We start from the raw sequence: 27,711 nt of genomic DNA, 5'->3' as shown, positions 1-27,711 counted from the left end.
ATTGTAATCTTTTGGGACCTTCAGATGGTATAAATACCAAGTTTAAACCTAATTCTCAGCTTATTGGGTATCAACCACTTTTTCATCAATCCATAAAGTACTTATCCATAATACTTCAAAGCTTCATTATAGTGATTAAAAAATCAAATTTCACTTATCTTGGCATATCTTCATGCTCATAATAGTTGCTTCTTATTACACCAATGTTCAGTAATAAGTGTTACTTCCATCATAAATTGCAAAGACTAGGGGACACTCGAAGTTATAGGGAAATATTTTAAAACCCATAGGAGGAAATTTTTTTTCACTCAAAGAATAGTTAAGCTCTGGAACGCATTGCCAGAGATTGTGGTAAGAGCGGATAGCGTAGCTGGTTTTAAGAAAGGTTTGTGCAATTTCCTGGAGGAAAAGTCCATAGTCTGTTATTGAGAAAGACATGTGGAAGCCACTGCTTGTCCTGGATTGATAGCATGGAATATTGCTACACCTTAGGTTTTGGCCAGGTACTAGTGACCTAGATTGGCCACCGTGAGAATGGGCTACTGGGCTTGATGGACCATTAGTCTATCCCAATAAAGCTATTCTTATGTTTCAACAAGGGGAGGCTGCATCAGGGAAGCTTCTTCTAAAACATAAGAACAGGATGCCAACCTCTCAAAATAAACCCTCTTTATGGTCCCAAACTAAACTAAACCTTAAGTTTATATACCGCATCATCTCCACTGATATTGTGGCTACCAGTGCACGATTTACAAGAACTTAAAATATAGGAAAAGAAGGAAAAAAAAGGTTTACACGAACTTATATATAGAAGAGAAGAGTAAGGGGGGATAGAATTACATTTTAGTGAAAAGCCAGGTTTTCAGTTGCTTGCGGAATAATTGGAGGGAGCCCAGGTTCCACAGCGGGGTAGTAAGGTCGTTCCAAAGACCTGCGATTCTGAAGAGAAGGGATTTTCCCAGTTTGCCTGCATAGCGAATACCGTGTAGAGAGGGGAAGGATAATTTATACCTTTGGGCGAGTCTGGTAGAGTCAGGACTCGAGGAGTTATAAGATAGTGGGATTAAGGGAGGAAGGATGCCGTGAATGATCTTAAAAGCCAGGCAGGAGCATCAAACATAAATAAAAAACATTCTTTACAATTGCAATCTCATTCAGCTCACTGTGCCATTCTATAGTCCATTGCAATCCAAAATGTCTTTAAATGTGTCTGACGTCACATTTAAAGATCCATAAACCAGTCAGATTTATCGGGCAATTATATCATTCTAAATCGAGGACATCCACTCTAATTCTTAATTTAGCCCACTAAGGGCAACAGTTTGCAAATCATATATCCAGCTCTACTCTTTGTAATTTAAGATTTTTTTGATAATCACCACCTTCACAGTGCACACTATCAGTGATTCTCCATCACAAATCAGAGACAGAATGATTATATTGAAGCTGATGCTGTATTAACGGTGCTGTCAAACTGTGAGTATTAATCTGAGATTTATGTTCATTTAATCGTATTTTACTGGTCTTGAAGTGCATGCAATATAAATTTTATCACAAGGGCAATTATGATAAAATTTATATTGGACGCACTTCTAGACCAATAAAGATACCTGTTCTTATGTTTTAGATGCAGCTTCCCTGATACAACCTCCCCTCATTGAAACATAGTTTTATGTTGAAAGTAACGCTTGTTAGCAAACAGTGGTGTAATAAAAAGCAACTATTATGAGTGTGAAGATATGCCGAGATAAGTGAAATTTGATTCTTGAATCACTATATTGAAGCTTTGAAGTATTTATTTATTTATATACCGCCTATCAAAGTTATCTAAGTGGTTTACAATTGGGTACTCAAGCATTTTCCTTATCTGTCCTGGTGAGCATTGGAGGATTGAGTGACTTGCCCATGGTTATGAGGAGCAGCATGGGATTTGAACCCACAACCTCAGGGTGCTGAGGCTGTAGCTTTAATCACTAGGCCACTCCTTACTTTATGTACTGATGACGAAGTGGTTGATACCCGATAAGTTGAGAATTGGGTTTAAATCTGGTATTTATACCATCTGAAGGTCTAAGAAGATTAGAAAATTATAACTATATATTATTCTGTACTGATTATTTGTGTTGGTTTGCTCTTGGAGGTCAGGATTAAAATAGATTTTGTAAGATCACATCACTGTTTTCATTACCGATTCCTACCTAGACATTCTGTGTAAAATGGGGCTTAAAATGTGTTATCTGAAAAAGGGATATATATTGTCAAGTTAATGGACATGAAGTATAGTTTATAGTGTGATAAAGGTTAATGTTCATTAAAACATTTAGGAACTTTTTATAGTCTGAAAGAGAATATGATGGCAATTACTCATAGCTTTCCTTTATGAATAAACTATAGCCAAAAGCAGATTTCAAACATAACCTATGGTGAATGCCTCATTTCAAAATGATTCATTCTTCAGTACAGTGGAGTTTTTTCAGTCATGGCTCCCATTTGGCACTTTTATATTCATCCTTTTATGTTGCCTTTTATAGTCTCATTTTATTTTATGAATTCTATCCATAATTTTCTCTCATCATTAATGTACATTTATTTTTATATATTTTTTTTATTTATTTTCAAATTCAGCACCTGAACTTACTTCCTTACGCCACGAGGCAGTACGGGCTTGGCTGGAGACGGTCTCAGGAGGTAGCTTGTGCTATATCTGCATAAAATGTTTCACAATAACTCTTCTGCTTTGTTATTGCAGCTGTGCTGGTCCTGTTTCTATGGTGTCAGTACTAGACTGTTGCCTTCCACACTGCTGCATGCCTGCCCAGCCTCAAAAGTGTTTGTGCATGTCATGCTTACCAAGAAGTTCAGTTCTGCATGATTGAGACTTGCATTTTAACACCTTAAGAACAAACTATGGAGAAGATTCTCAGAACTTACCTTGCCTTTAATGGTGGTCACTAATAGGAATGGCCTTAAGCGCCTGGGCCAATCAGAGCCTTAGGCCCCCCTCCTTGGTGCATTTCAGGATGCACCAGGGAGGGGAAGGCTTGCCATTTTGAAGAGTTGGGCCTGCCGGCTGGAGGAGTAGGCATTCCTCTGGCTGACCTTCATGCTAAAGGTATGGGGGGGTTGGGGGGGCATGGAACCCCAGCAGCAGGAGGGAGTTGACATCCCTCCTGCTGGGGCTGTCATGAGTTTGTTTGAGGGGTTGGGTGGTGGCAAAAGACAGTGGGCATCCCTCCTGCTAGGGGTGTCAGCAGGTTGTCAGGGAGGTGGGTAACTGGCTGCAGGAGGGAGTGACCATCTCTCCTGCCGGGGGTGAGTGATGGCGGCAGGAAGGAGTGGGCATCCTTCCTGCCAGAGGTGTTGGGAAGTTGTAGGGGTGTGTCAGGGGTCTCTGGCAATCTTATAGGGGGGTTAGCAGGAGGAGGGAACATTTCCCTCTGCTGGTTTCCCTGCCGGTCAATCAGCTGAGTCAGCAGTTGATCGAGGCAGCGAGAGCAGCTTTGACCGAAGGGAGGAGCTGTGCTTAGCGATTGCTGTTCTGAGCAAGCGCCAGGCACAGTTCCTCCCACTCTTTACTGGCGGTTCTCCACACAAATCGCGTGCATATAATTTACATGATATTAAGCTGAGATTTGCCCATAAAATAAAAATCGCTCCTACTGCGGCCACTACATCGACTTCCCAGATTTTACCGGCAATTTTTGAGAATCTTCCTCTTAAGTAAAAAGCAATATTTTAAAAGTGAGTAAAGTGGAGGAATGACGAGCAGTTTACCATTGTATATACTAGCTGTACTGTTGACAGTGTTAGTAGTGTTCACTCAAGGAAGAAAATAGGTTCCTTCTGAAGAACTGCAGTTGGAGGGTTAAACAAGTGCATGTAAAATTGAAAAAGGAAGAAGAGTGAAGATAGGCCAGGACGAACAACACAGATTAGAAGTAGAAAAGAAAATTAGGCCATATTGAATATCATAGACTGGTCATCATTAGTTTACAGTTTACTGCATTCAGCTACACATAGTGATTATAGTAGCACAACGATGAAACTTGTGAGCTATTACATGGATCATCTTCAAACATATTTACTGTCCATTTTACACATCTTTCATAATTCAGTGACCTTTAAAAAAATGCAAACTACCTGATGCTTGGATTGATAAGAGCTACATATACAGGTTCTGGGCTCCTTAAAGGCTTCCATTAAGAAATATGAATAGCAGTTGGGAAAGATAGTTTGGAAGAGAATGTGATTGGCTGGTAGTGAGTTAGGAAACTAACTTAGGGTCTCATCTATCATTCTGTGAATTTGACATGAATCAAGTATTGACATAGATCATGTCATGATTCTCATCTTCTTCTCTCATAAATTTCAGAGCTTGGTTAATTATTTTTCCAGTGCAATAGGTGAGACATTCTAGACATATGGGTAATATCCCTATAGCCACATGCATATGGAAGGAATCCACTCTGGATTTTACCTCTTGCCTCTGCTGTACTTCACTGGGCCCCCTAGCTCCGCTTTCCTATTGCACATGTGCCTGCAGGAGTGTTTGTTCTGCTCTTCCCATTTAATTTTATTTGGTATATTTTTGTCCCTTTTTCGGGGATTCTGTTACTTGGAGTGTTTTCACAGCTCTGCCTGTTTGAGAACACACAGACTTCAGTCTGTAGCTGATAGGCCAATCCTACTGGGTACCTGTTAGCCAGCGTGCATAGTTTTCTCTGGAACTCAGGGCCGTCCCTGAAGTGGTCTCACCTACTGTTAAACAGGGATTGAGCGGAGGTTGTTAGGGGTCCTTAGGAGGCTCGTCGTTGTCTTGCAGGGTGTTGGCTGCATCTTCTCACCTCCTCCCATCCCAGTGCACATCTGTTGGTCCACAGGGGTGGAGATATAGTCAGGCATAGGAATCTGACTAGCAGCCTGAAGATGCTTTGCAAAAGCATCCCCAACATTGAGGCAGTGAATTTCTCATCCAGCTACTGTGAGAGAGCTGAGGCAGGCTACAGCATCTTCTGTCACATCACAGTAAGTACAGGCTGTCAGCCTGTGAGATGAATCGAGAGGTTGGAAAAGTAGGGTTTTGAATATTTTTGAATGTTCTCCTGTGTTCTCCCTCCTGAAAAATCCTAAAATTGCCATTTTTGGAGTTTGGGAAGTGTGAAAAATATCACAATTTTGGTGTGAATTTCTTGATGGTGGCCATCTTGGATTTTTAGTAATCTTTTTTTCCTAAAGCTCCCTGCTTCTCCAAAACTGCAAATTTTGCCTAGAAATTTGTTGGGATGGAGTCCTTGGGCTCTCCTCATGTGTATTCTTGTCAAGATTGTGCAAATTTGTGCTTTTAGAGCCGTCCTTGCGCCACTTTCCACGTGGTGCAGCTGGCAGAGGCAGCAATTCTCAGCTTAGCCTCTCTCCTGCTGAAGCAGTTGACCAAATGCTCAGCTAGCCCAGTGGGGCAGCCTTCTTTGTTTGTGGAGCTCAGCAATACTGGTAATTATGTTCGCCTGGCTGTGGACAGAGGGTCTTAAGAAATGCAAATTCAAGTCATCTAAGGATGGCTCTATGCTTTTTCAAACTTTATGAAATTTTTGTGGTCTAAGTTTCAGAACAGTCGTTCCCCCCCTGAGCAGTCCCAATCCCCCTCTGCGGCATCTCTTTGTGGAGTTGTGCCTTTGAGCACGTCCTCGCCTCAGCCTGCTGCTGCTTTGGTGCTGCCTGACCTTGATCTGATGGATACTGATGCAGATGTTTCGCTTGTGGATCCCTTGTTTGCAGGTACTTTGCTTCCTGATGTGGGGGATCAGGGACTGTGCCAGATCTGTGAATCCCTCTGGGGTCTTTGATCCTGGGTATGATTCCACAGTCCTGCACTTATTTAAGTTTGTGGCTCTGCCGGACCTTATTTCTGAGTCTTTGCAAGAATTGAACTTAGTCACTCAGCCGGCTCCGTCCACTTCTTCCTCCTGGCTTTGTAGTGTGCACTCGCAGTCTGCTATCTTTCCCTGGCACCCTGATATAGACATTCTGGTCTCGGAGCAGTTTGACTCTCTGGAGGATGCTCTTAAAATTTTTAGAGCTATGTCACGCTTGTATCCTCTGGCACAAGAGTGTCAGCAGCTTTTAGGTCAGCCCAGGATGGATTCTTTGGTGGCGCAGGTAGCTAAATGCACCTTTCTACCCAGTGAAGGTGATGTGCTGCTAAAGAATATGCAGGACTACCATGTGGACGCAGCTTCTTTAGGCATCAAAGCTGCTTCGGCAATGTCTTGTCACACGCGCCTGTCTCGACTGCGCACACTCAACAGTGAGTCAGTGGATCCTCCCCTCAGCTTCTTTTGGCTGGGACATATATGATGTCACCCCTCGGCACCTAACTCTCTTGGTCTGGGTGCTTTGGCAGTGACAAACAATTCTCCCCAGCGTGTCCCCTGTAGATGGAGGACCCCTTCAGGGCGTGGACCAAGACTAGGCCTAGTCCATTTAGGGGTAAGTATAGGTAAGCAATGACCAATCCATCAGTCAGAATATCATTAATCAAAAATAAAGATTTATTAAGACCACTGGCCAAATCAGGTTTGCACACTGTGTCAATGTTTCTGGCACACAGCACAGATAATTCTCTTGAGGATTGCCAAAACAGTTCAAATGCAATACACAGTTTACAGTCTCTGAACAAAATGATGAAACTTGACGAGACTGTCCCAGTTGGCTTCACTGGGCAGTTCAAATAAGAGTCCAGAAAGTAACACAATAATATAAAGTAAATGCTGCACCAAAATTACTACGCTCTGGTTTGTAAACTCCAGCTTGGGTTTATTGCTGAGCTGGTTTTCACACACCATGCTTCAGGCAGTCTCTGCCAGCTCTTCTTGTCAGCACCTCCCCCACACTCAGGCAGTGAAACCGGCGTGCTCAAGGCTTTTAGCCACAGTTCTTAATTGGCAGACAAAAACAGGCAGCATTTTTGTTAGGCGTGTTATGATATCCTTAAGCAGCTTTAAACCCCATATAGATTGGCTCATATAGAGAATGGTGGAAAATGTTAGCAGCATACAGCTTCCAGCCTGCAGACCTCAAACTGCTACTGGTCTCCATGGCACAGCTGAATGGAGCACAATAATCAGCACAGATGGCAAAAGTAACCTGCTGTCAACATGAAACAAATTCAAATACTTTTCCTTCTGTAAGCCCTTTCCCAGAACACTGAGCTTTCTTATGTCACAATACAAAAACCATTTCTTAGTAAGCAGGTAAATAGAATGATTAAACCTGTAAGTTATGTTGCTCTCTCAATCTGCATAGCCTCTACAGCTTTCAGGGAACTCAAACGTGCCTTCTCCAATTTACATAGCTTCTAGCACTGAGGTAAATTCAGTGACTGGGTTAGGAGGAATTTCACCCACCTTCTGCATATCCCAGTCTGCTGGTTTCAGCTTTGGTAGGCCGCTCATGCTGGTGCCTAGCTAGGCTCTTGGTCTTCCTGCTCTCAGATCTGTGCTCTCTGTAGCTTTCGTCCCTGCTCTCCCTACTCTGTAACCTGAACCTGTCTTTAAGCAGGTCTAGGTCACGCCCCCTAAGCCAGGGCGGGAAAATAGTATCAGGCACTTCATACTGAGCAAGCAACATGTCTCTGCCTCTAGAATCTGAGTGCCTTAAAGGGACAGGACCTCCAACATAACCTAGTGCAAATCCTGGCTATTCAAGGGAAAACCCTGAACTAGCCCTGGATTTGTCACAATGGCTGATGCATTGTATGACTCTATGCGAGTTTTGGCAAAGGTGTCAGCATACTCCATTTCTGCCTGCAGAATGCTCTGGATCAGACAGTGGGCTGGTGATTCCACTTCCAAAGTTACTTTGGCTAAACTGCCTTTTAGGGGGCAGTTATTGTTTGGCAAAGGTCTAGATGACCTTATAGATTCTGTGATGAACTGTTGTCCTAAGATTCTGCCTGATAGCAGACCCAGACCCTCCAGAGGTTCTAGGTCACTCTACTTTTCATAGCTCACGGCGATTTTCACAGGGCTCCCAATGACGGTATGCTGACTACACTTCCCATTCTGTGCCCTCTACCAAAAAGTCACAATGATGCCAGGCTGAGGGATACCCATCTTCAAATAGGGGGCAGGCTCTCAGCATTTATTTCTGCCTGGAAGTGCATTATGTCCGACCAGTGGGTCTTGGACATTATTCAGTCGGGCCACAAACTGGAATTTGCCCGGCCTCTGACAGATTGGTTCATGGACTCTCCTACAAGTCACCTGGTTAGAGCGCTCAGGGTTCAAGCTACTGCTCAGCACTTGCTGGGTATTTAAGCTATGGAGCTGGTGTCGCCCAACCACTCGGGCTCAGACAGATACTCTATATACTTTATCGTGCCAAATAAAGGCTCCAAAGATTGGAAGCCTATTCTGGATCTTCAGCATGTTAATTAGGCTCTCAAGGTTCCATGCTTTCACATGGAGACCGTGCATTTGGTTATTGCAGCAGTGGTCCCAGGAGAGTTTCTTGCCAATATCTGTACTGGTACCATCTCTGTGAGATCAGCTTAGAAAGCTGTTGCAGGAAGAACTAGTGGGATGTTGCAGTTGCACTCTGAGCAGATACCTGCATCAACACACCCAGCCTCAGGCCAGTCCAATCACCACTCTCAAATTTCAACAAAGCATCTAAGTCAAGGAGGCATCCATCTTCCTCTAGAGAGCACAGTTCATCATCTCAACGCTCCTCTCAACATTGCTCTCAATGATCTACATCTTCAAGGGCTGATATCAAGGAGTATTACTCAGATCTGTCAAGACATTCTTCTAATGACTATCCTGACTTGTCTGTAGATGAGTCCTATGGGATTCCTTCTGATCTATCTCCTCCACCTCTTCGGTCACCTCTGAAAAGTCTTTCTTTCACAAAGTTTATAAGACAAATGGGACAGGCACTGCCAATTAATATGGAATGTGAGTCAGAGCATTGAACAGAGCTTATGGATGCTCTTGACTATAAAGAGGGTCCTGAGACTGTATAAAAGTTCCTCTCCACAATCTTATGAAGGAAACCTTGTACAAAAACTGGGAAGCTCCACTTTTAATCACAGTGGCTCCAAGAAAATGAGATACTCTGTACTGAATCCAATCCTGTCCAGGTTTTGACAAACCACAATTATAGCACCAGATGTTATTGGTTGAATCTACTTTAAAGTGAACTTATGCAAGTAATCCACCAGGCATACAGGGAAGAACACTGGATAAATTTGGAAGAAGAATATTTCAAGGCTCCATGCTAGCTAACAAAATTCTTAATTACAATTTTTGCATGATATTTTATTTTAAATTTGTCATCCAAAAGATGTCATCCTTTGATCAATACATTTCATCTGAACCTCTCAATGATTATCAGCACCTGACCCCAGTGATCTCCTAGAGACCAGAAGGTACATAGTATGCTCCACCTTTGATGTCTTTGATATCATCTCTTGTACCTCAGCAGTCTCTATTACCATGTGTAGACAGGCATGGTTAAGAATTTCAGACCTTGATGCCAACTTACAAGACCATCTCTCCAATATACCCTATATAGAAGATGATCTTTTTGGACATAGAAGAGGCAGTTCAAAAGATCAAGAGACATACTGATTGGATGACAACCTTGTCTTCCAAATCTATCCAGTCTAAAATTCCAAAATGATATTCTACTACCTCCAAACATTCTACTTACTTTACCAAACAAAATTATAGCCAACCTTTCACTTCAATTTGCTTTTCAAATCAGAGACAACCTAGACAGCAGAGGCAACAAAAGTCATAGTCATAGCCTCAATCAAAACAGCAGCAGTCACTTCCTATTAAAGAACATTGTCAGAATTTCCCAACCTTCACCACAGACTCTCTCCATAGGGGGTCAACTTGTCCACTATTCTCACTGATGTTCCTTGATAACAACAGATCACTGGATCCTTCAGGTGGTGAGTCAGGACTATTCCTTTCATTTGTGGAAAAGACCCCCAAATCATCCTCCAAGAGATTCCTATTTCAACTTCCATCAGAAGACCCTCCTTCACCAAGAGCAGCTCAGTGCCATAGAACAAGTACCTCTGCAGGAGAGGGGCCAAGGGTTCTACTCAAAGTATTTCCTCATACAGACTCCATCCAATTGTATACCTCTATGCTCTCAACAAATACTTGATGAAAGAGATATTTTGAATGGTCTAACTGGGGACCATATTTCCTTTGTTGGAGAAGAATGACTGATCTGCTCTCTAGATCAGTGGTTCCCCAACCCTGTCCTGGAGGACCACTAGCCAGTTGGGTTTTCAGGATAGCCCTAATGAATATGCATGAAAGAGATTTGCATGTATTGAAGATGATAGGAGTGCATATCTGCACCATGCATATTCATTAAGGTTATCCTGAAAGCCCAACTGACTAGTGGTCCTCCAGAACAGGGTTGTGGACCACTAGATCTCAAAGAATCCTATACACACATTTCCATCCTTGCAGCCCACAGAAAATATCTTTGCTTTCAAGTGGGAACACATCACTTCAAGTACAAAGTACTCTCATTTGGTCTGGCATCAGCACCCATAGAATTCACAAAATGCATAGTGGTAGTAGCTGCTTGGTAGTAGCTGCAATCCTCTGCTCCTATGGTTTTCACATGTTCCCTTATCTAAATGACTGGTTGATCAAAGCCCCAACACCTCAAAGACCTCATCTGGCCATAAATTCAGTGCATCTCCTGGAACTTCTTGGATCTGCAGTCAGTTTTGAGAAATCTCATTTACAACCCATGTAAATTCTAGAGTTCATTGGAGCACTTTTGGACACAAGTCAAGCTCGTGCCTTTCTACCACAGCAGAGACTCCACACTCTGATATAGATCTGACAGAAAGTCTCCAATCTCCAATGCATCAGTGCACTAAATTATGCATCTTCTTAGCCACATGGCATCCATAGTTCACATGCCATTTTCCCATCTGCATCTCAGGGAACCTCAGTGCACATTTTCAACCCAATGGTCTCAAATCACTGGAGCACTTTCCCAACGCCTACAAGTGACCCCCCACATCTTCATCAGTCTCTTCAGTGGTTGTTATGAACAGCCAGTCTTTCCAGGGGACTTCTATTCCACACTCCACCTCATCAAAAGATATTGACAACAGATGCTTCCATGCTTAGTTGGGGAGCCCACTTCCATACTCAAGGCACCTGGAGTCCTCATGAGAAAACTCGCCATGTCAATCTCCTCACTTCAAGCAATCCACAATGCTCTACGCACATTCCAAGATCGCCTCAATCAAGTAGTGCTCATTCGAACAGATAACCAAGTAGCCGTGTACTACATGAAAAAGCAAGGAGGCACAGGGTCTCACTCCCTTTGCCAAGAAGTGATCCAAATTTGGTCCTGGGCAATATCTCTTAACATATTTTTGAAAGCCTATTAAAAAGCTGTCCACCCTACACAAATATATTTCCTGGGAACAACATTATAAATTGGTGTTGCATCTTTACATTTCGCCTAAGCAAGCACACCTTACTCGGTTTTGCATGACTGCAGAGTGTGCAAGGTGTGGTTATCCTAAGGCGAGCTCAGGCCATATGGTATGGTCTTGCCCTCCTATCCCAGCCTTTTGGGACAGAATTTTCACCTTTGTTGGGACTATCTGGATTATGACTATCCAGCACACCCCTCTGCTTTTATTTGCTATTGTCCCTGGTCATCATCCTTGACAATGAGGGGTAAGCACTTTTCTTAAACAGACTGTGTTAATTGCTCTGAAGTGCATTGTGCTCAAGTGGCTGGATGTAGATACTCCCACCATTTCACTTTGGAGGACTCAGTTGATTTCTGATGTGAGCATCGGGACATGGACTTTTCATCTGCCCGAGGGGTTTTCTTCCAGTTGTCTCCTGAATTGTTGATGCTGTTTCTTCTGTACTTTTAGATTTCTTTTCTTGCTTTTGGTTCCTTTTAGCCTGTTTTGCTGTCTATTTGATTGAGGACTCTGGGAAGGGGAGGGTTGGTGATGGAGCTGTTGAACTTGTTGCATGATGCACTGGGGCGGGGCCTAAGGCCTCAGACTCGTTGCGGGAGGCATTGGAGCAGGAGGGATTGAGCATCCCTCCTGCTCCATTAAAGGTACAGGGAAGGGGGTGGGGAGGGGAGGGGAACGGGGTGTCCGGTGGGTGACAGGAGAGAGTTGGCATCCCTCCTGCAGTTTGTTTTTTTGGTTGATGGGTGGGGAGTCGGGAGGCATTGGAGCAGGAAGTATTGAGCACCCTTCCTGCTCCGTTAAAGGTACGGGAGCAGGTGGGGGATGGGGCATCCCTTGGGTGGCAGGAGGGAGTTGGCATCGCTCCTGCCATAGGCGGCGACGGCTATAGGCATTGGCATGCGGGTTAAAGGTTTTTGTTGAATATATAAAAAAGGAAGAATTCCTTTTTTATATATTCTGCAAAAGCGCATTGCCAGCCCTTGGTTTTAAAGGGCAGATTAAAACCACAGGCTTGCACTGTGGGGAAGGGCAGGAGAGTAGGAGATTCTGCACAGTTCATGGAGGAGAGTGTTTATGAGCAACTTGGAAAAACTAAAGGTGGACAAAGTGATGGGACCGAATGGGATCCATCCCAGAATACTGAGGGAGCTCAGAGAGGTTCTGGCGGGTCCTATTAAAGAATTGTTTAACAAATCTCTAGAAACAGGAGTAGTTCTGGGGATTGGAGAAGAGCAGATGTGGCCCCTATTCAGAAAAGTGGTCACAGAAATGAAACGGAAAACTACAGGCCGGTAAGCCTCACTTCGGTTGTTGGAAAAATAATGGAAGTGTTGCTGAAAGAAAGGATAGTGGATTTCCTAGAATCTAATGGGTTACAGGATCCAAGGCAACATGGCTTTACTAAAGGTAAATCGTGCCAAATTAACCTGATTGAATTATTTGATTGGGTGACTAGAGGACTGGATCGAGGACATATGCTAGATGTCATTTACTTAGATTTCAGCAAAGCCTCATAGTGTGGCCATCAGTATTACCCAGAGCAGGGCTCTGTAGAAACTTGATGGCTACAAACAATAATGCAATTGCGTGTGACCCGGCCTGGAGTCACCCTGCAGGACTGGAGTTTAAAGTAGTAATGAAAAATTCAATCAAACACAAATAAAGTTCCAACAAATGTGGCTTGTCAGGATAAAGTTCTTTTTACTTAATTCCTTAAGGCAGGTAAGTACTCTTTCAGACTTTATAACCTCAGTCAGGTTTCCACACAGCCTTAATAATCCAAAAACCAAAAAAAACAAACTGCCAAAAGAGAAAAAGGCAGGAAAATAAAGCCGCTCACAATACAGTGCAACTTTCTTTCGGTGTTTCTTAAGTTCCACTTATCCCTGAGACCTCAGCTCAATACCGAGCTTACTCTGACTGCTGAAAAGCAGGTATTTCACTTCATCAAAAAAAATACAGTTCAGCATTCAAGTTTTCCTTAATTTATAGTCCTTGCAGCAAATGAAGGAAAGCCTCTGGCAATCAGAATATGGTTGCCAGGAAAAGGAGAGAGTCATAGGTTTTGCCAAAAACAAAGGCCTTCAGAAAAGGCTTTCAAATTCCCTCCCAGAATGGAAGCAAAACCTCTCCCCACTCTCTCTAAGCTTTCTCACAAAATCAGCATTCAAAAACAAAATACACAGCACACAAACAGGTCCCAAAACACACTCACGGTTTGTGGCTCAAAGTCAAGTTCAGCTGCATAGGTTCAGGCAAATTACACTCACAGCCAGCACAAGACTCTTGGAAGTCCATAGGTTCTTCAAACAGGTAAGACAAATCCTCTGGCTGTTCAACCTCCATCGGTTCCATAGGTTGGGGCCTGTTGTCCCTGTTTGGCTCAGCAGGGTCCCTAGGGAGGCAAGGCCTAAACTTCCTCCCTAAGCGGCTTGCTGGTCTGAATGCCACTGCTGGCTTATCTACCTTAGGGGCGTGCCCTGCTCTAGGTGAGTCAGCAGTAGCCCAGGGTCCTCTAGAGCTCCCCTGGTGGTGAGTTGAACATAATTCACCTATCTCATCCCCAGATAAGTCAGGCTCCACTTGGTGGTCACTGACCCTGTTTCTCACAATAAATTCCTGAGAGATCCTGGAATCTTTCTTCCTGGGTTTTATTGTTACTTTATCTTTTACCTTAGCTGGGACCTTGACAGGCCTTGTGTCTGTTTGGTCACAATAGGAGGCTCTTGAACAAACTTGAAGGGCTGAAGTTAGGACCCAAAGTGGAGAACTGGATTAGAAACTGGTTGTCAGGCAGATGCCAGAGGTTGGTGGTTAATGGAAGTCGCTCAGAGGAAGGAATGGTGAGTAGTGGAGTCCCTCAGGGTTCGGTGCTGGGGCCAATCCTGTTCAATATGTTTGTGAGTGACATTACTGAAGGGATAGAAGGTAAGGTTTGCCTTTTTGCGGATGATACCAAGATTTGTAACAGAGTAGACACCGTGGAGGGAGTGGAAAACATGAAAAAGGATCTGCAAAAGTTAGAGGAATGGTCTAATATCTGGCAACTAAAATTCAATGCAAAGAAATACAGAATAATTCATTAATAATCAGAAGGAACCGTAAGTGCTGGGAGGTGAGAGGCTGATATGCACGGAGGGGGAGAGGGACTTTCGAGTGATGGTGTCCGAAGATCTAAAGGCGAAAAAACAATGCGACAAGGCGGTGGCTGCTGCCAGAAGGATGCTGGGCTGTATAAAGAGAGGCATAACCAATAGAAAAAAGAAGGTGCTGATGCCCCTGTACAGGTCATTGATGAGGCCCCACTTGGAGTATTGTGTTCAGTTTTGGAGACCGTATCTGGCGAAGGACATAAGAAGACTTGAAGCGGGCCAGAGGAGGGCGACGAAAATTACAGGAAATTTGCGCCAAAAGACATATGAGGAGAGACTGAAAGCCCTGAATATGTATACCCTAGAGGAAAGATGGGTTGGAGGGAGCTTTGACAGAGACTTCAGTAGTTGGAACCTAAGTACAGTACTGGGTAGAGCTTTGGCTTCTTGCCCAGAAATAGCTAAGAAGAAGAAGAAAAATTTTTTTTTAATTGAATCAGGTTGGGCAGACTGGATGGACCATTTGGATCTTTATCTGCCGTCATCTACTATGTTACTATATGGGGCTGAGAGCAGGGGTTTTGCACAAGCGACTGGTCCTCACCAGTTGCTTGTTTTTGGATCGACCAGCTAGTCGGTGTGCCAGAAAAATGTTTAGTGAATCGCGTCCTTCCCACTTTGCATGCCGTTTCCCCTCATTTGCATGCACGGATCTGAATCGGATTGGAAGAGAGGTTAGTGAATCGGGTCGGAGGAAAATCTGGTCGCAAAGGGGTCGCAAACCGATCGGTACACGATCGGTTTGCTTAGTGAATCTAGCCCATAGTTCAGTCTTCTCAGACCATAGGGACTCAATTGCTTTTTCTCATTCCTCTTTTCAGGATCCATTAGTAGACAATAGAAAAATATCTTTGAAAGATATAATGAAAGCTATTGTAAAAATTGATAAAACATGATAATTTGCAAACTTTCAGCAAGTATACTGAAAGTACTTCAATTAAACTTGCTGAATAGGATTCTAGATTAATTGCTTTGGAAAATTCAATGGAAAAATTTGAAACACAGTTTAAGGTTTGCTAGTTGGCACAGGCCTCGGCTATATAGGATAATTTGATGATTCATTCAAAGTTGGAAATCTTTGAAAATATGTCTAGGACATCTAATTTAAGATTATTGAATTTTCCATAAACTTATTTTCTTTCCCCTAAGGAATTCTTTGTTATATCTGAAGGATGTCTTACAGGTGAATATAGATGTGAAGGAGATCCTCAATGCTTACTATATCCCATATGGGATTAAAGAAATAAGGCAAGAAGGTGGTGTGGATATTTTAAATACCCCTGATAGTTTGGATCTTACTAATTTTTTTAGAGAATACACATGAACCTATAACAAAAAGATCCACTTTACTTGTAACGATGTCTTCTATGGAAAAGAAAAGGATAATTGTGAAAGCTTATTTTCCAAAGAAAACGATTTTGTTTTATGGCCAAACTGTCTTAGTTTTCCCAGATGTATCCAGACAGACTCAATGTCGTATTAAAGCCTTTAAATGTCTGGTCACCTGGGAAACAAATTCATAAGTGTTTTTGGAACCGATGCATTTAGAAACTTTTGTTGCTGATAAGTCTAAGAGCTTCTTTATTTTCTTCCATTGGGTTTAAAAGGATAAAGGATTATTTCCTGCAGCAGAGGAAATTTTTCCTCCTCATAAAGTGGGCTTGAATTTTGTAGTATTTATTTTATCTAATCTAATCTAATCTAATCTAAACCTTAAGTTTATATACCGCATCATCTCTTTGGTTTGTTTAAGAGATGTCAGTTTCTGATTTTCTTTCTGATTTCTGATTAAAAAAATAAAATAAATTACATTTAAATAGTAAATTAAAACAGCTAGATTAGTAAATATAAACATCACTAGGGAAAGTTAGTGTGACAAACAGATGTCCAGATGAACTGAAACAAGAGGAGAAAGGCACTTAAGGTAGTGTTGCTCCCAACTTCTATGAGATTTTGGTTAGTTTAAAACCATCTTGTCCTAATGTGTTTAGAGACTTTTTTTTTAAAAGAAAGGGACAAATGTATCTTATATAGGAATTATTTGGATGAATGTGCAAAATAAAGTGATTGCTTTCAAAAGCATGAAAGGAACTCAAAAATTAATAGACACTGCTTTCTTTAGACACTGCTTCCTTAACAGGTGTGTGCAGAATACTTAGGAAAAACAGTAGTAGAATAGTTCACTTGTAGTCTGTACAAAGAAGCATGCTGTTGGCTGATTATTGTTAAATACTTTTTTTTTTTTTGCTAAGTCTTTGGCTCCTCCAGCTCTAATAAGCTCATAGCATATTTCAAAAGCTGCTGTGTAAAGGCTTTATACATCTCTGTATCCTAACCTCTTCACAAGTAATGATATAGCTGCTGCACTGTTAAGAAGCATAAACATATTATTATGAGAAAAATACTTGCATGCATTTGCATCAATTTGTGCAGCTATGTTTTCTGACTAAAAAAATACTGTGTTGAAAACTTCAACAGTATACAAACATGGTTTCAATCTCTGCCCCCTCATTGTAACAGGTAAAATATATGTAAAATGATGACATGTACATACTTTTATCTCCATATAGGCAGTTTTATAAAAATCCTTCTCCATGGGTAAAGAACTTGCATACTCACAACAATGTTCCTTTTTATCGGGAAAAATTACTATTTGAAGGAATTCCTTTGTAGTTATTGTGAAGCTCAGCCCTTTGAAATCTGGAAAATATTGAAAAAAAAATTTTTTGACATAACTCTGAAGATTTTGGATTTTCTTCCTATTTTTTTCTTCTCCTGTTTTAAATCAGTTTGTACTGGTTAAATGTATTCAATCCAGAAAAATCATCTGTTAAAATATGGAGGTAGCATCTCTATCTTTCTGATCTAGATTTGTATCTTATGGGTTCTTTTGTATTTGAGGGAGACAAATGTGCAAGAAAGGACAAGAATGAATAAAACTCCAAAGTAGATCTTCTAGAAAAATACCAATGCATGGTGCAATTATACTCCTGCTCTGTCCTGCCCAGGTGGGGGTCAGGACCTGACCAGGATAGAGCTTGGCCAGGGTAATATGCATGTCCACAGAAAAAAAGAATGTTTTTTCTCAACCTCAGTTACTAACTGATAAGGGAGGGTGAAAGTGTGGCAGGGGAATTCAGACACAAAGCAGTACAAACTTGGGCATGTCAGGTAAGAAAAACAGATGTGAGACCTAAAGGTTAGGCTTTGGATACTAAGGCCCAGATTCACTAAGCTGACCGATCATGTCCCAACCGGTTTGCGACCCCAACCCGATTCACTGGCCGATCCTGTCCGCACCCGATCCGATCCGCACATGCAAATGAGGGGAAATACATGCATAAGTAGGAATGCAGTGATTTACTAAACCAACAAAGGAACACCGAGTGGGCTGGCTGATCCAAATGTAAGCGACTGCTGAGGACCAAAAATTGGATTTACTGCGGCCACCAACTCCCTGCACATGAAAAAATATATAAATTAATAACTGTAGAATTTATTAAGTATCATATTGACATTTACATAAACATTTTTTAGTATCGTGATATAAAAAAAAGTAACAGCAATAAAACTTAGTGAAGAGGAACAAAAATTAATAAGAATTTTGAGCTTGCATTTGCTTCACAAGGTGTGAAATTCTTAGGCTGATACTAATGCTCAGAGCTACGTGCATGTCGTCGCTAGCATCCAACCGATTCCTGTGTTTGTCTTTGATCAATAGTAGACTGGAAAATACCTGTTTGCATAAAAAAGTCATTGAAAACAATAACGCAAAGCTGTTTCTCAAAGTTTAGTACTGTATATGCAATCACCTTTTTGCACTAGAACCCCATGAGGTTGATGCCAGACTCAAAATTGCTATCATTTTGCAATTCAATGACCTCTTCCTGGATTTCATCATGAAAGTCTGCAACTCTGATAATGAAAGGATTGCAAATCATTCTCCAAACAGCTTCTGTTTCGAAACCATCCTATTCAGGAAAATAATGAATAAATTCTATTTGCGATTGACGCAGAATGTTTTGTTGAACTTCTATGATGAGAACATATTTCTCGTAAATAACAAGGGTTTCCAGCGTCCGAAATGCCAAATAGTTATTCATTTATTTTATTTAAAATTACTTATAACCCGCCTATCCACAAATCTAGGCGAGGAACAAAAATACATACATAATAAAAACAAACACAAAGCATTACAAGCAAAATGTACAAAAAAATACAAACATTTCCAAAACTTGTGCCAAAAAATACATACACAGTAAAACAAACATAAGTCAGCATTACAAGCAGAAATTAAAATTTAAACATTCTCAAAACTTGTACTGAAAAACCACTCATACAGCAGTCTTCACCCCTTTTCTAAAATGTAAAAGCACATTAGTTTGGCGCAAAAATAACGGAAGAGCATTCTAAAGCTCCTCAACTTTATTCATCCAGAGGTTGATTTTATCAACAAACACTCTTAGTTTATCTTCAGACATGAAAATATTTGCAACACCTTCCAATATTTTATTTCCAGAACCTTGCAGCTGCAAATTTTGCTTATTTAATTACCCAAAAATGTCCATGAGATAGGCTAGCTGCATCTTGAATTTTGGATCACAAAACTACTCCAACGTACCATTCATTTCTTTCTGGATTTTCATCTTCTCCCAAAGTTCATACAGTCATCTCAACATATTTCTTTTTGAAAGCCAACGGACCTTAGTGTGAAAAAGGAGATTTTCGTGCTTCGAATCCAAGTCCGCACACAATTTTTTGAATGCATGCATATTAAGTGCACAACTTTTGGCAGCGTTTACCACCTTTATGGACAGTTTCATAGTATTAGTAATTTTTGTAACAATGTTTTGGAAGCTAATGTGTGGCGATGAATGTGTTGTGTGTTGTCAATGTCGAGCAATTCTTCTCTATCACCAACATTGCTAGACCTGAGCATGATCTTAGCATAGCTGGAGCTCTATCTGTACACTTATTCTGAGCTTCATTTTCTTCAAATTCTCTAATTTTCCTGTGGAGAATTCTGGCGGTCAATCACTCAAATTAGGATGGAGAGTCTTCAGATGACATTCTAACTTGGCAGGCTTCAACGCATTGTTGCTGAGAATGGCAGCACATATCACACATTGAGGTCTCATTTCATGATTTATTTCAATTGCAGTAAACCCAAACATTCCATGCTACTGATCCAGTGCAATCAGTGGCATTCCTCATGTCTGTCTCAATAGCAGACTATTGACTTTTCTTCCAGGAACTTGTCCGAACCTTTTTTAAAATGAGCTTTGTTAACTGCTCTTACCACATCCTCTGGCAATATGTTCCTGAATTTAACTATAGGGTATCAGCAGGTAGCATGATGACAAATGATTATAGGAGAGCAAAATATGTAAATGCTAAACTAAAGAAATGATCTTTAAGAAGCATTTAAATTTTCTAAGATGGTTCAGAACATACACAGTGGATGACCATTCCAAGTTAGGGAATAAGAAAGAAGAATGCAGAATGGTGGATTCAAAGTGTATGGGAGAAGGAAGGACAAGGTGATAGCCAACGAAAGAGATTGTACGGAATGGTTAAAGTAGATAAGTATTGAGGAATTATCTACTTGAAGGACTTAATAAGCAAGGCACAATGTTTAAACCAAATACAAAATGGGATAGACAGCCAGTGTGAATTATACTTGTAGAGAAGAGGGGTGGCACAATCAAGCCCACAAATGACACAGAAAATATGAGCTGCAGAATTCTAAAGTGTTTGGAGACATCTCAACTTATGTCCAGCAATTCCAGCATAAACTATTCTAAATGAACATGGGTAAGGTAAAAGATGCAAGAGGCTACACAGGGAGCTGAGAAGATGTCGAGAGAAAAGCCATATTTTCATTATGTTGGAAACTTGCTTGTAAAAGGAGAGTTAGGAGTCAGTAACCTTCCCATGTAATAGAAGGATTCTATTGGCAGGATTGGTAGCTCGAAAAGGGCAGGTATGAAGAGAGGCTGGGGAAGATGCACTGTGAGCCTGCAAGCCACAGACTTTCTAGGGATAAGGATTAGTTAGCCAGCTAACCAAGAATCATGAGCAGGATTATAGGGAAAATATGTTAGCATTGGAGGGAAAGGTAGGAAAAACCAAAAGGTTGTTATCAGTATAGTAAAAAGCCTTGGTTCCAAAATATTGAATAAAGGTGTCCAAGGAACTCAGAAAAACACTGAATAAAAAGGGGGATAGATTAGAGCCCTGGGGAGCTCCAATTGTTCTCAAATGGTCAGTTTATATAATTGATCAGTACTAGTTCATTTTGCTTGGTCATGCAAATACATCACATTGGATTACAGCTGATTCCAGAATTAATGGCTGCTATGGAAGATTCATAGTTGATTGTATTTGTCTGAGGGAGTTAAGTAAACAGGTAAGTTTTTACTGCTTTCCTGAAGTTTAGTAATGAATTGAGTGAGCAGATTGATTGAGGAGTTTGGTTCCAGAGTTCAGCTGTGTAGCATGAGTAAGAGCTTTCATGTAACAACGAGCGGCCAGGTGGGACTGACAGGCATTTTTCTCCTTGTCATCTTAAAGAGGGCGATTTGGTTTATAGGTTGGGAGTTTTCCAACCTTTTCTTTTTAACCCCATTCTTAAATTTATTTTAATTTTTTTAGCTTTGTAAACCGGTCAGATACACGATAATGGTAGGTATATTAAAATGTAAATAAACTTGGAAACTTGCATTTATCCCAGGATTGGTCCAATAAAATAGTATTTTCTTATTTTCCATTTTTTGTTTTATTTCTATTTGTTAATTTGTAAAGTGGTGATTGTTATTTGCCAGTTTTTTCAAATTTACATCTGCTTTCTTTATATTTTGTACGTGTCACTGTTTCTGTGGTATTGCATTGTATGAATTACAAGAATTAAAATTAGAGCTGCCACAGACCTCAGCTCAGCCTTCTGTAATGAGTGGTTCTATGGCACAGACCACATGCTTTTCTTTGCATCCAGATATTACGCTGCTGCTCATGGAGCATAAGGAGCCATGGAGGGTCCATTGAGAGTGGCTAAAGCTATGTCAAAGCTATATCTGATGGCACCTGATTATCAACAGATGTTTGTCACTCCTAAGATGGATTAGTTGATAGCGCTGGGTACCAAGCATACTTCCCTCCCTAGTGAGGGAAGAGTGGTTCTCAAGGATGCATAGGATTGTAGTTTAGATTCAGTCTTCAAAAGGCAATTTGAGGCCTTAGCCTTGTGACTGAAAGGGGCAGGAACATAATCTTTCATCGCCTGCACTTGTATAACACCTTTGGGAGAGGGAAGGATCAATTGAAATGTTTTCAGGAGTTGATGAAAAGGTTTATAAGTGGCTCTGCGGAGTTCACATATAGGATGTGAAACATTGCACATGATAGATTAAAGGTGATGCGAGCGTTAATAGGTAGTACAGTCCACTGTAGTAAGGTGAGATGAATGCATATATTTTCAGTTTGAATTTTAGTCTTATTGCTGTATTTTGTATCAGTTGTAGTGGAGTTACATAGTAACATATAGTAACATAGTAGATAGTAGATGACGGCAGATAAAGACCCGAATGGTCCATCCAGTCTGCCCAACCTGATTCAATTTAAATTTTTTTTTTTTTTTTTTTTTTTTTTATTTTTTTTCTTCTTAGCTATTTCTGGGCGAGAATCCAAAGCTTTACCCGGTACTATGCTTGGGTTCCAACTGCCGAAATCTCTATTAAGACTTACTCCAGCCCATCTACACCCTCCCAGCCATTGAAGCCCTCCCCTGCCCATCCTCCACCAAACGGCCATACACAGACACAGACAGACCGTACAAGTCTGCCCAGTAACTGGCCTAGTTCAATATTTAATATTATTTTCTGATTCTAAATCTTCTGTGTTCATCCCACGCTTCTTTGAACTCAGTCACAGTTTTACTCTCCACCACCTCTCTCGGGAGCGCATTCCAGGCATCCACCACCCTCTCCGTAAAGTAGAATTTCCTAACATTGCCCCTGAATCTACCACCCCTCAACCTCAAATTATGTCCTCTGGTTTTACCATTTTCCTTTCTCAAGAAAAGATTTTGTTCTACATTAATACCCTTTAAGTATTTGAACATCTGAATCATATCTCCCCTGTCTCTCCTTTCCTCTAGGGTATACATATTCAGGGCTTCCAGTCTCTCCTCATACGTCTTCTGCCGCAAGCCTCCTATCATTTTCGTCGCCCTCCTCTGGACCGCCTCAAGTCTTCTTACGTCTTTCGCCAGATACGGTCTCCAAAACTGAACACAATACTCCAAGTGGGGCCTCACCAATGACCTGTACAGGGGCATCAACACCTTCTTCCTTCTACTGACTACGCCTCTCTTTATACAGCCCAGAATCCTTCTGGCAGCAGCCACTGCCTTGTCACACTGTTTTTTCGCCTTTAGATCTTCGGACACTATCACCCCAAGGTCCCTCTCCCCGTCCGTGCATATCAGCTTCTCTCCTCCCAGCATATACGGTTCCTTCCTATTATTAATCCCCAAATGCATTACTCTGCATTTCTTTGCATTGAATTTTAGTTGCCAGGCATTAGACCATTCCTCTAACTTTTGCAGATCCTTTTTCATATTTTCCACTCCCTCTTCGGTGTCTACTCTGTTACAAATCTTGGTATCATCTGCAAAAAGGCACACTTTTCCTTCTAACCCTTCAGCAATGTCACTTACATACATATTGAACAGGATTGGCCCCAGCACCGAACCCTGAGGGACTCCACTAGTCACCTTTCCTTCCTTCGAGCGACTTCCATTAACCAGCACCCTCTGGCATCTGTCCGACAGCCAGTTTCTGACCCAGTTCACCACTTTGGGTCCTAACTTCAGCCCTTCAAGTTTGTTCAACAGCCTCCTATGAGGAACAGTATCAAAGGCTTTGCTGAAATCCAAGTAAATTATATCTAGCATATGTCCTCGATCCAGCTCTCTGGTCACCCAATCAAAAAATTCAATCAGGTTCGTTTGGCACGATTCGTTTGGCACGATTCTGCAGGAATCTGTACTGGGACCGGTGCTATTTAACTTACGTATAAATGATCTTGAAATTGGAATGATGAGTGAGGTGATTAAATTTGCAGATGACACTAAACTGTTCAACTTTGTTAAAACGCATACAAAAAATTTCAGGCAGACCTTAGGAATCTGGAAGACTGGGGGCTCCTTTTACTAAGGTGCGCTAGCGTTTTTAGCGCACACAGGAAATTACCGCACGCTACACGGCTAGAACTAACGCCAGCTTAATGCCCTAATGCAGCTTAGTAAAAGGAGCCCTGGGTGTCTAATGGCAGATGAAATTTAATGTGGACAAATGCAAAGTGATGCAAATTGGAAAGAATAACCCAAACATTATTACCAGATACTAGTGTCAACCATGGATGTGTAACATATTCAATGGCATTGATTCCTGCTCTTTATTAACCATTTTCAATGTTCTAGATCAGTGTTCTTCAACCACCGGTCCATGGACCAGTGCCGGTCCACAGAAATTTCCTGCCGGTCCACAGGGTCAGCACGTGCATCAGGCCCAAAACGATCGATGCGGCGTTATCTTCGAGCCAGCTCCCTCTTCCTAACTGATTCAGTGCACAAAGCCACGGGCAATGGCTCCTACGGGCATCCTGCGCCTGAACCGAAAGCCTTCTTTCTGACGTTGCTTCCAGATGAGGCACGGGACGTGCAAGGTGCAATTAGTACTATTATGGGGGCGGTGTCTGGGGTGGAGATTTGGTAGAGATGGGCGGGATCTGGCCCACAACTTAACCCAGTGTTCTTCAGCCGCTGGTCCACGGACCGATGCCGGTCCACAGAATAATTCTTTTATTTCTGCCGGTCCATAGGTGTAAAAAGGTTGAAAAACACTGTTCTAGATGATGGCTTCATCAATACCTTTAGTGCTTCCATAGAGTAGGCTTACACTTAAGATACTTACCTTAGAACTCCTATTCACAGATGCTACAGTTCACTCCTCTGGATTTTCTTTATCCCACCCTAATTGAGGCATGGCTTTGCTACATCCCATTTTTTCTAGACTGGTCTGGCATAGACGGAAGGGAAAATTATCATTCTTACTTGATCATATGTCTCCTACTGTATGTGATATACAAATGCACATGAGTCGAGTTTCTTTCATATGAAAGGAAGCTCTGGAATGAGAGGGCATAGGATGAAGTTAAGAGGTGATAGGCTCAGGAATAATTTTTTTACAGAGAGGGTGGTAGATGTGTGGAACAGTGTCCCAAAAGAGGTGGTGGAGATAGAGACTGTGTCTGAATTCAAAAAAGCCTGGGATAGGCACGTGGGATCTCTTAGAGAAAGGAAGAGATAATGGTTACTGCGAATGGGCAGACTGGATAGGCCATTTGGCCTTTATCTGCCATCATAAATATCCTAAATACTTTCCACAGACCTTCCAGACCCTATACCAAAAAAACCAGAGTACTAAAAAACATAGCTCCCTCCCTGCCCCTCCCCTGAGCCCCTCTAACCTATGCCAGCCTCAGAGGTTCCTACCTAAACATAAGATCTATGAGGAACAAATCCCAATTAATCCACGACTGGCTCACCGACACCAACCCTGACTTCGTCGTACTAACAGAGACTTGGCTACTCTCAGATGAAGACATCACCATCCAAGAATGCCTCCCCCCTAACTTCAAAATTCTCTCCTTAGCAAGAGAAAGAGGTAGGGGTGGAGGTCTGGCCGTAATCCTCAAAGACAACTTAACCGGCTCCATGCTCAGCTCTAAATCCTCCCCCACCTTGGAAATCCTCTCTCTAAAACTTCAATCAGAACTTCTAGTTGACTCCCTTACCATCATTCTGACATACATTCCACCCAAAAAATGGTCAGCAGCCAAAGAAGAATTACAGGAATTCCTGTTATCCAACTCACTTTCGGGCCCTTACAACCTCTTATGCGGCGACCTTAACCAACATTTAGAGAATCTAGATCTACCTGAATCCACCGAATGCTGGTCCTTTCTAGCCTCCCTAAGCTTCCCTCACTCCCCCCCCAATATCAACCCACACAAAAGGCCACCAACTGGACATTGTATCACTGACCAATTCACATTCAACAAACCCTTCAGTCCGATTGATATCAGAAACCTGGTCAGACTCACTTTGGTCCGACCACAAAATATACAACTTCGAGTTGGATTGGTAACAGACACCAACCACGAGGAAAGCTAAACACAAACCCACCCTATTTAAAACAAGCAGAGGCAAACTCAACCCCGTAGAATTCTGGTCTCACTATGACATTACCCACAACCACGACGAGGATCCCAACCACTTCATGAACTCCTGGATCTCCACCAGCACCCAAATCCTAAACGAAATGGCCCCACTGAAGAAAAGAAGGTTTAGACCTAGAAACCAATCAGGCTGGTTTGACTCAGAACTCCTTGGGATAAAGAGAGAACTAAGAAGATTAGAAAGGAAGTGGACAAAGTTAGGAACACCAGAATCCAGAGAAGCCTGGCGCCAAATGCTAGCTAACTACAAAAACACCATCGCTAAAAAGAAAAAAACCTTCTACGCCAACATTATAGGCAACACCTCCTTAAACAGTAGCAAACTATTCAAACTTGTCAACGACCTGTTTAACAGCCACCCCTACACAAACCCAGTAGAAGATTCCACGATCACAGCACACGACTTGGCTAATTTCTTCATCTCAAAAATATCTAAATCAAGAATTGCCCTCCCAAACACACAAGACTCCCACTGGAACTACACCATCCTCCAGGACCCTGACTCCTCTTCTAAAGCCGACATGAGCTGGTCCAACTTCAAGGATACTGACTGGCTATCGTTCATCAAGTACTACAATAAGTATACAAAATCTTACTGCAAATTAGACCCCTGCCCCCCCAGTGTGATGAAATCGGCCCCCATTAGCTTCAAAACCAACCTACTAAGCTGGATCAATCTTCAACTATCCGTTGGGAAATTCCCAGAAGACCTAGGCCAAATTATTATTACCCCTATAAAAAAGAACAAAAAAGAAGCACCCAACAACATCGCCAACTACAGACCCGTCGCAAATATCCCCCTGGCTGCCAAATTAATGGAAGGCCTGGTAAATGCTGACCTAAACAAATACTTAGACAAATTCAACCTACTGCATACCAACCAATCTGGTTTCAGACCCGGCTTCAGCACCGAAACTATAATGGCCTCCCTTCTAAACTTCCTACACTCCCTTCTCAGTCAAGGCTCCAACGCTTTGATCCTCCAACTGGATCTAAGCAGCACCTTTGACCTAGTTGACCACTCCATCATGCTGAACTGTTTAGAGTCAATAAGCATCGCAGGAAACACCCTTACCTGGTTCCGGGGATTTCTCGAACTCAGGTCTTATCAAGTACTCAAAGATGATAATCTCTCCTTCAGCTGGAACAACAACTGTGGACTCCCCCAAGGCTCCCCGCTCTCACCGACCCTCTTCAATATCTACCTCATCTCATTGGGACACCTATTACAGAGCTTAAATCTCACCTTCCACATTTACGCCGACAATATCACCGTCTTACTTCCATTATCCGATATTTCTCCAAGTTTCATCACTTACCTATCCAATATCCTAAACCAAATAGAGCTGTGGATGAAGGCCTACAAACTCAAACTGAACACAGAAAAAACCAAATTTTTCCTAGCCTCTCCCAACGAGCACATAAAAGATAACAAGATCCTCGTGAATGGCAAAGATTACGAAATTGATCAATCTATTAAAATACTAGGGGTTACCCTTGACAGACACCTAACACTAGAAAAACACACCGATCTAATGTTCAAAAATTTGTATCTCTACCCTTTGGAAACTTCGCACCATCAAAAAACTCTTTGACGAATCGTCCTTTCGTCTACTTGTACAAGCCTCCATCTTGAGTACTCTGGACTACTGCAACATCATATTTTTAGGAGCATACAAAAAGTCCCTCCAAAAGCTAAGATTAATCCAAAACACGGCCGGCCGTCTCATCTTCGGACTCAAAAAATGGGAACATGTCTCTCCATACCGC

General features: G+C 41.9%; 1 protein-coding gene across 16 annotated transcripts in view; it reads left to right on the top strand.

Moving 5' to 3' along the window:
- Nucleotides 1-27,711, top strand: part of MICAL3 (microtubule associated monooxygenase, calponin and LIM domain containing 3) — a 711,269-nt gene that overhangs the window by 581,157 nt on the left and 102,401 nt on the right. For 14 of the 16 annotated variants that reach the window (XM_033950898.1, XM_033950894.1, XM_033950891.1 and 11 more), the window contains one exon: nt 2,626-2,688. The exons of the other annotated variants lie outside the window; for them this stretch is intronic. In XM_033950898.1, coding sequence (XP_033806789.1) covers nt 2,626-2,688 — 63 coding nt within the window. The remainder of the gene's footprint in view (nt 1-2,625; nt 2,689-27,711) is intronic. 16 annotated transcript variants of the gene reach the window in all.

This window comes from Geotrypetes seraphini, chromosome 7 (genome assembly GCF_902459505.1).
Source record: "Geotrypetes seraphini chromosome 7, aGeoSer1.1, whole genome shotgun sequence".
Classification (NCBI taxonomy): domain Eukaryota; kingdom Metazoa; phylum Chordata; class Amphibia; order Gymnophiona; family Dermophiidae; genus Geotrypetes; species Geotrypetes seraphini.
The sequence above is the reverse complement of the archived record's forward strand: the minus strand, read 5'-3'. Positions and strand labels throughout refer to the sequence as shown.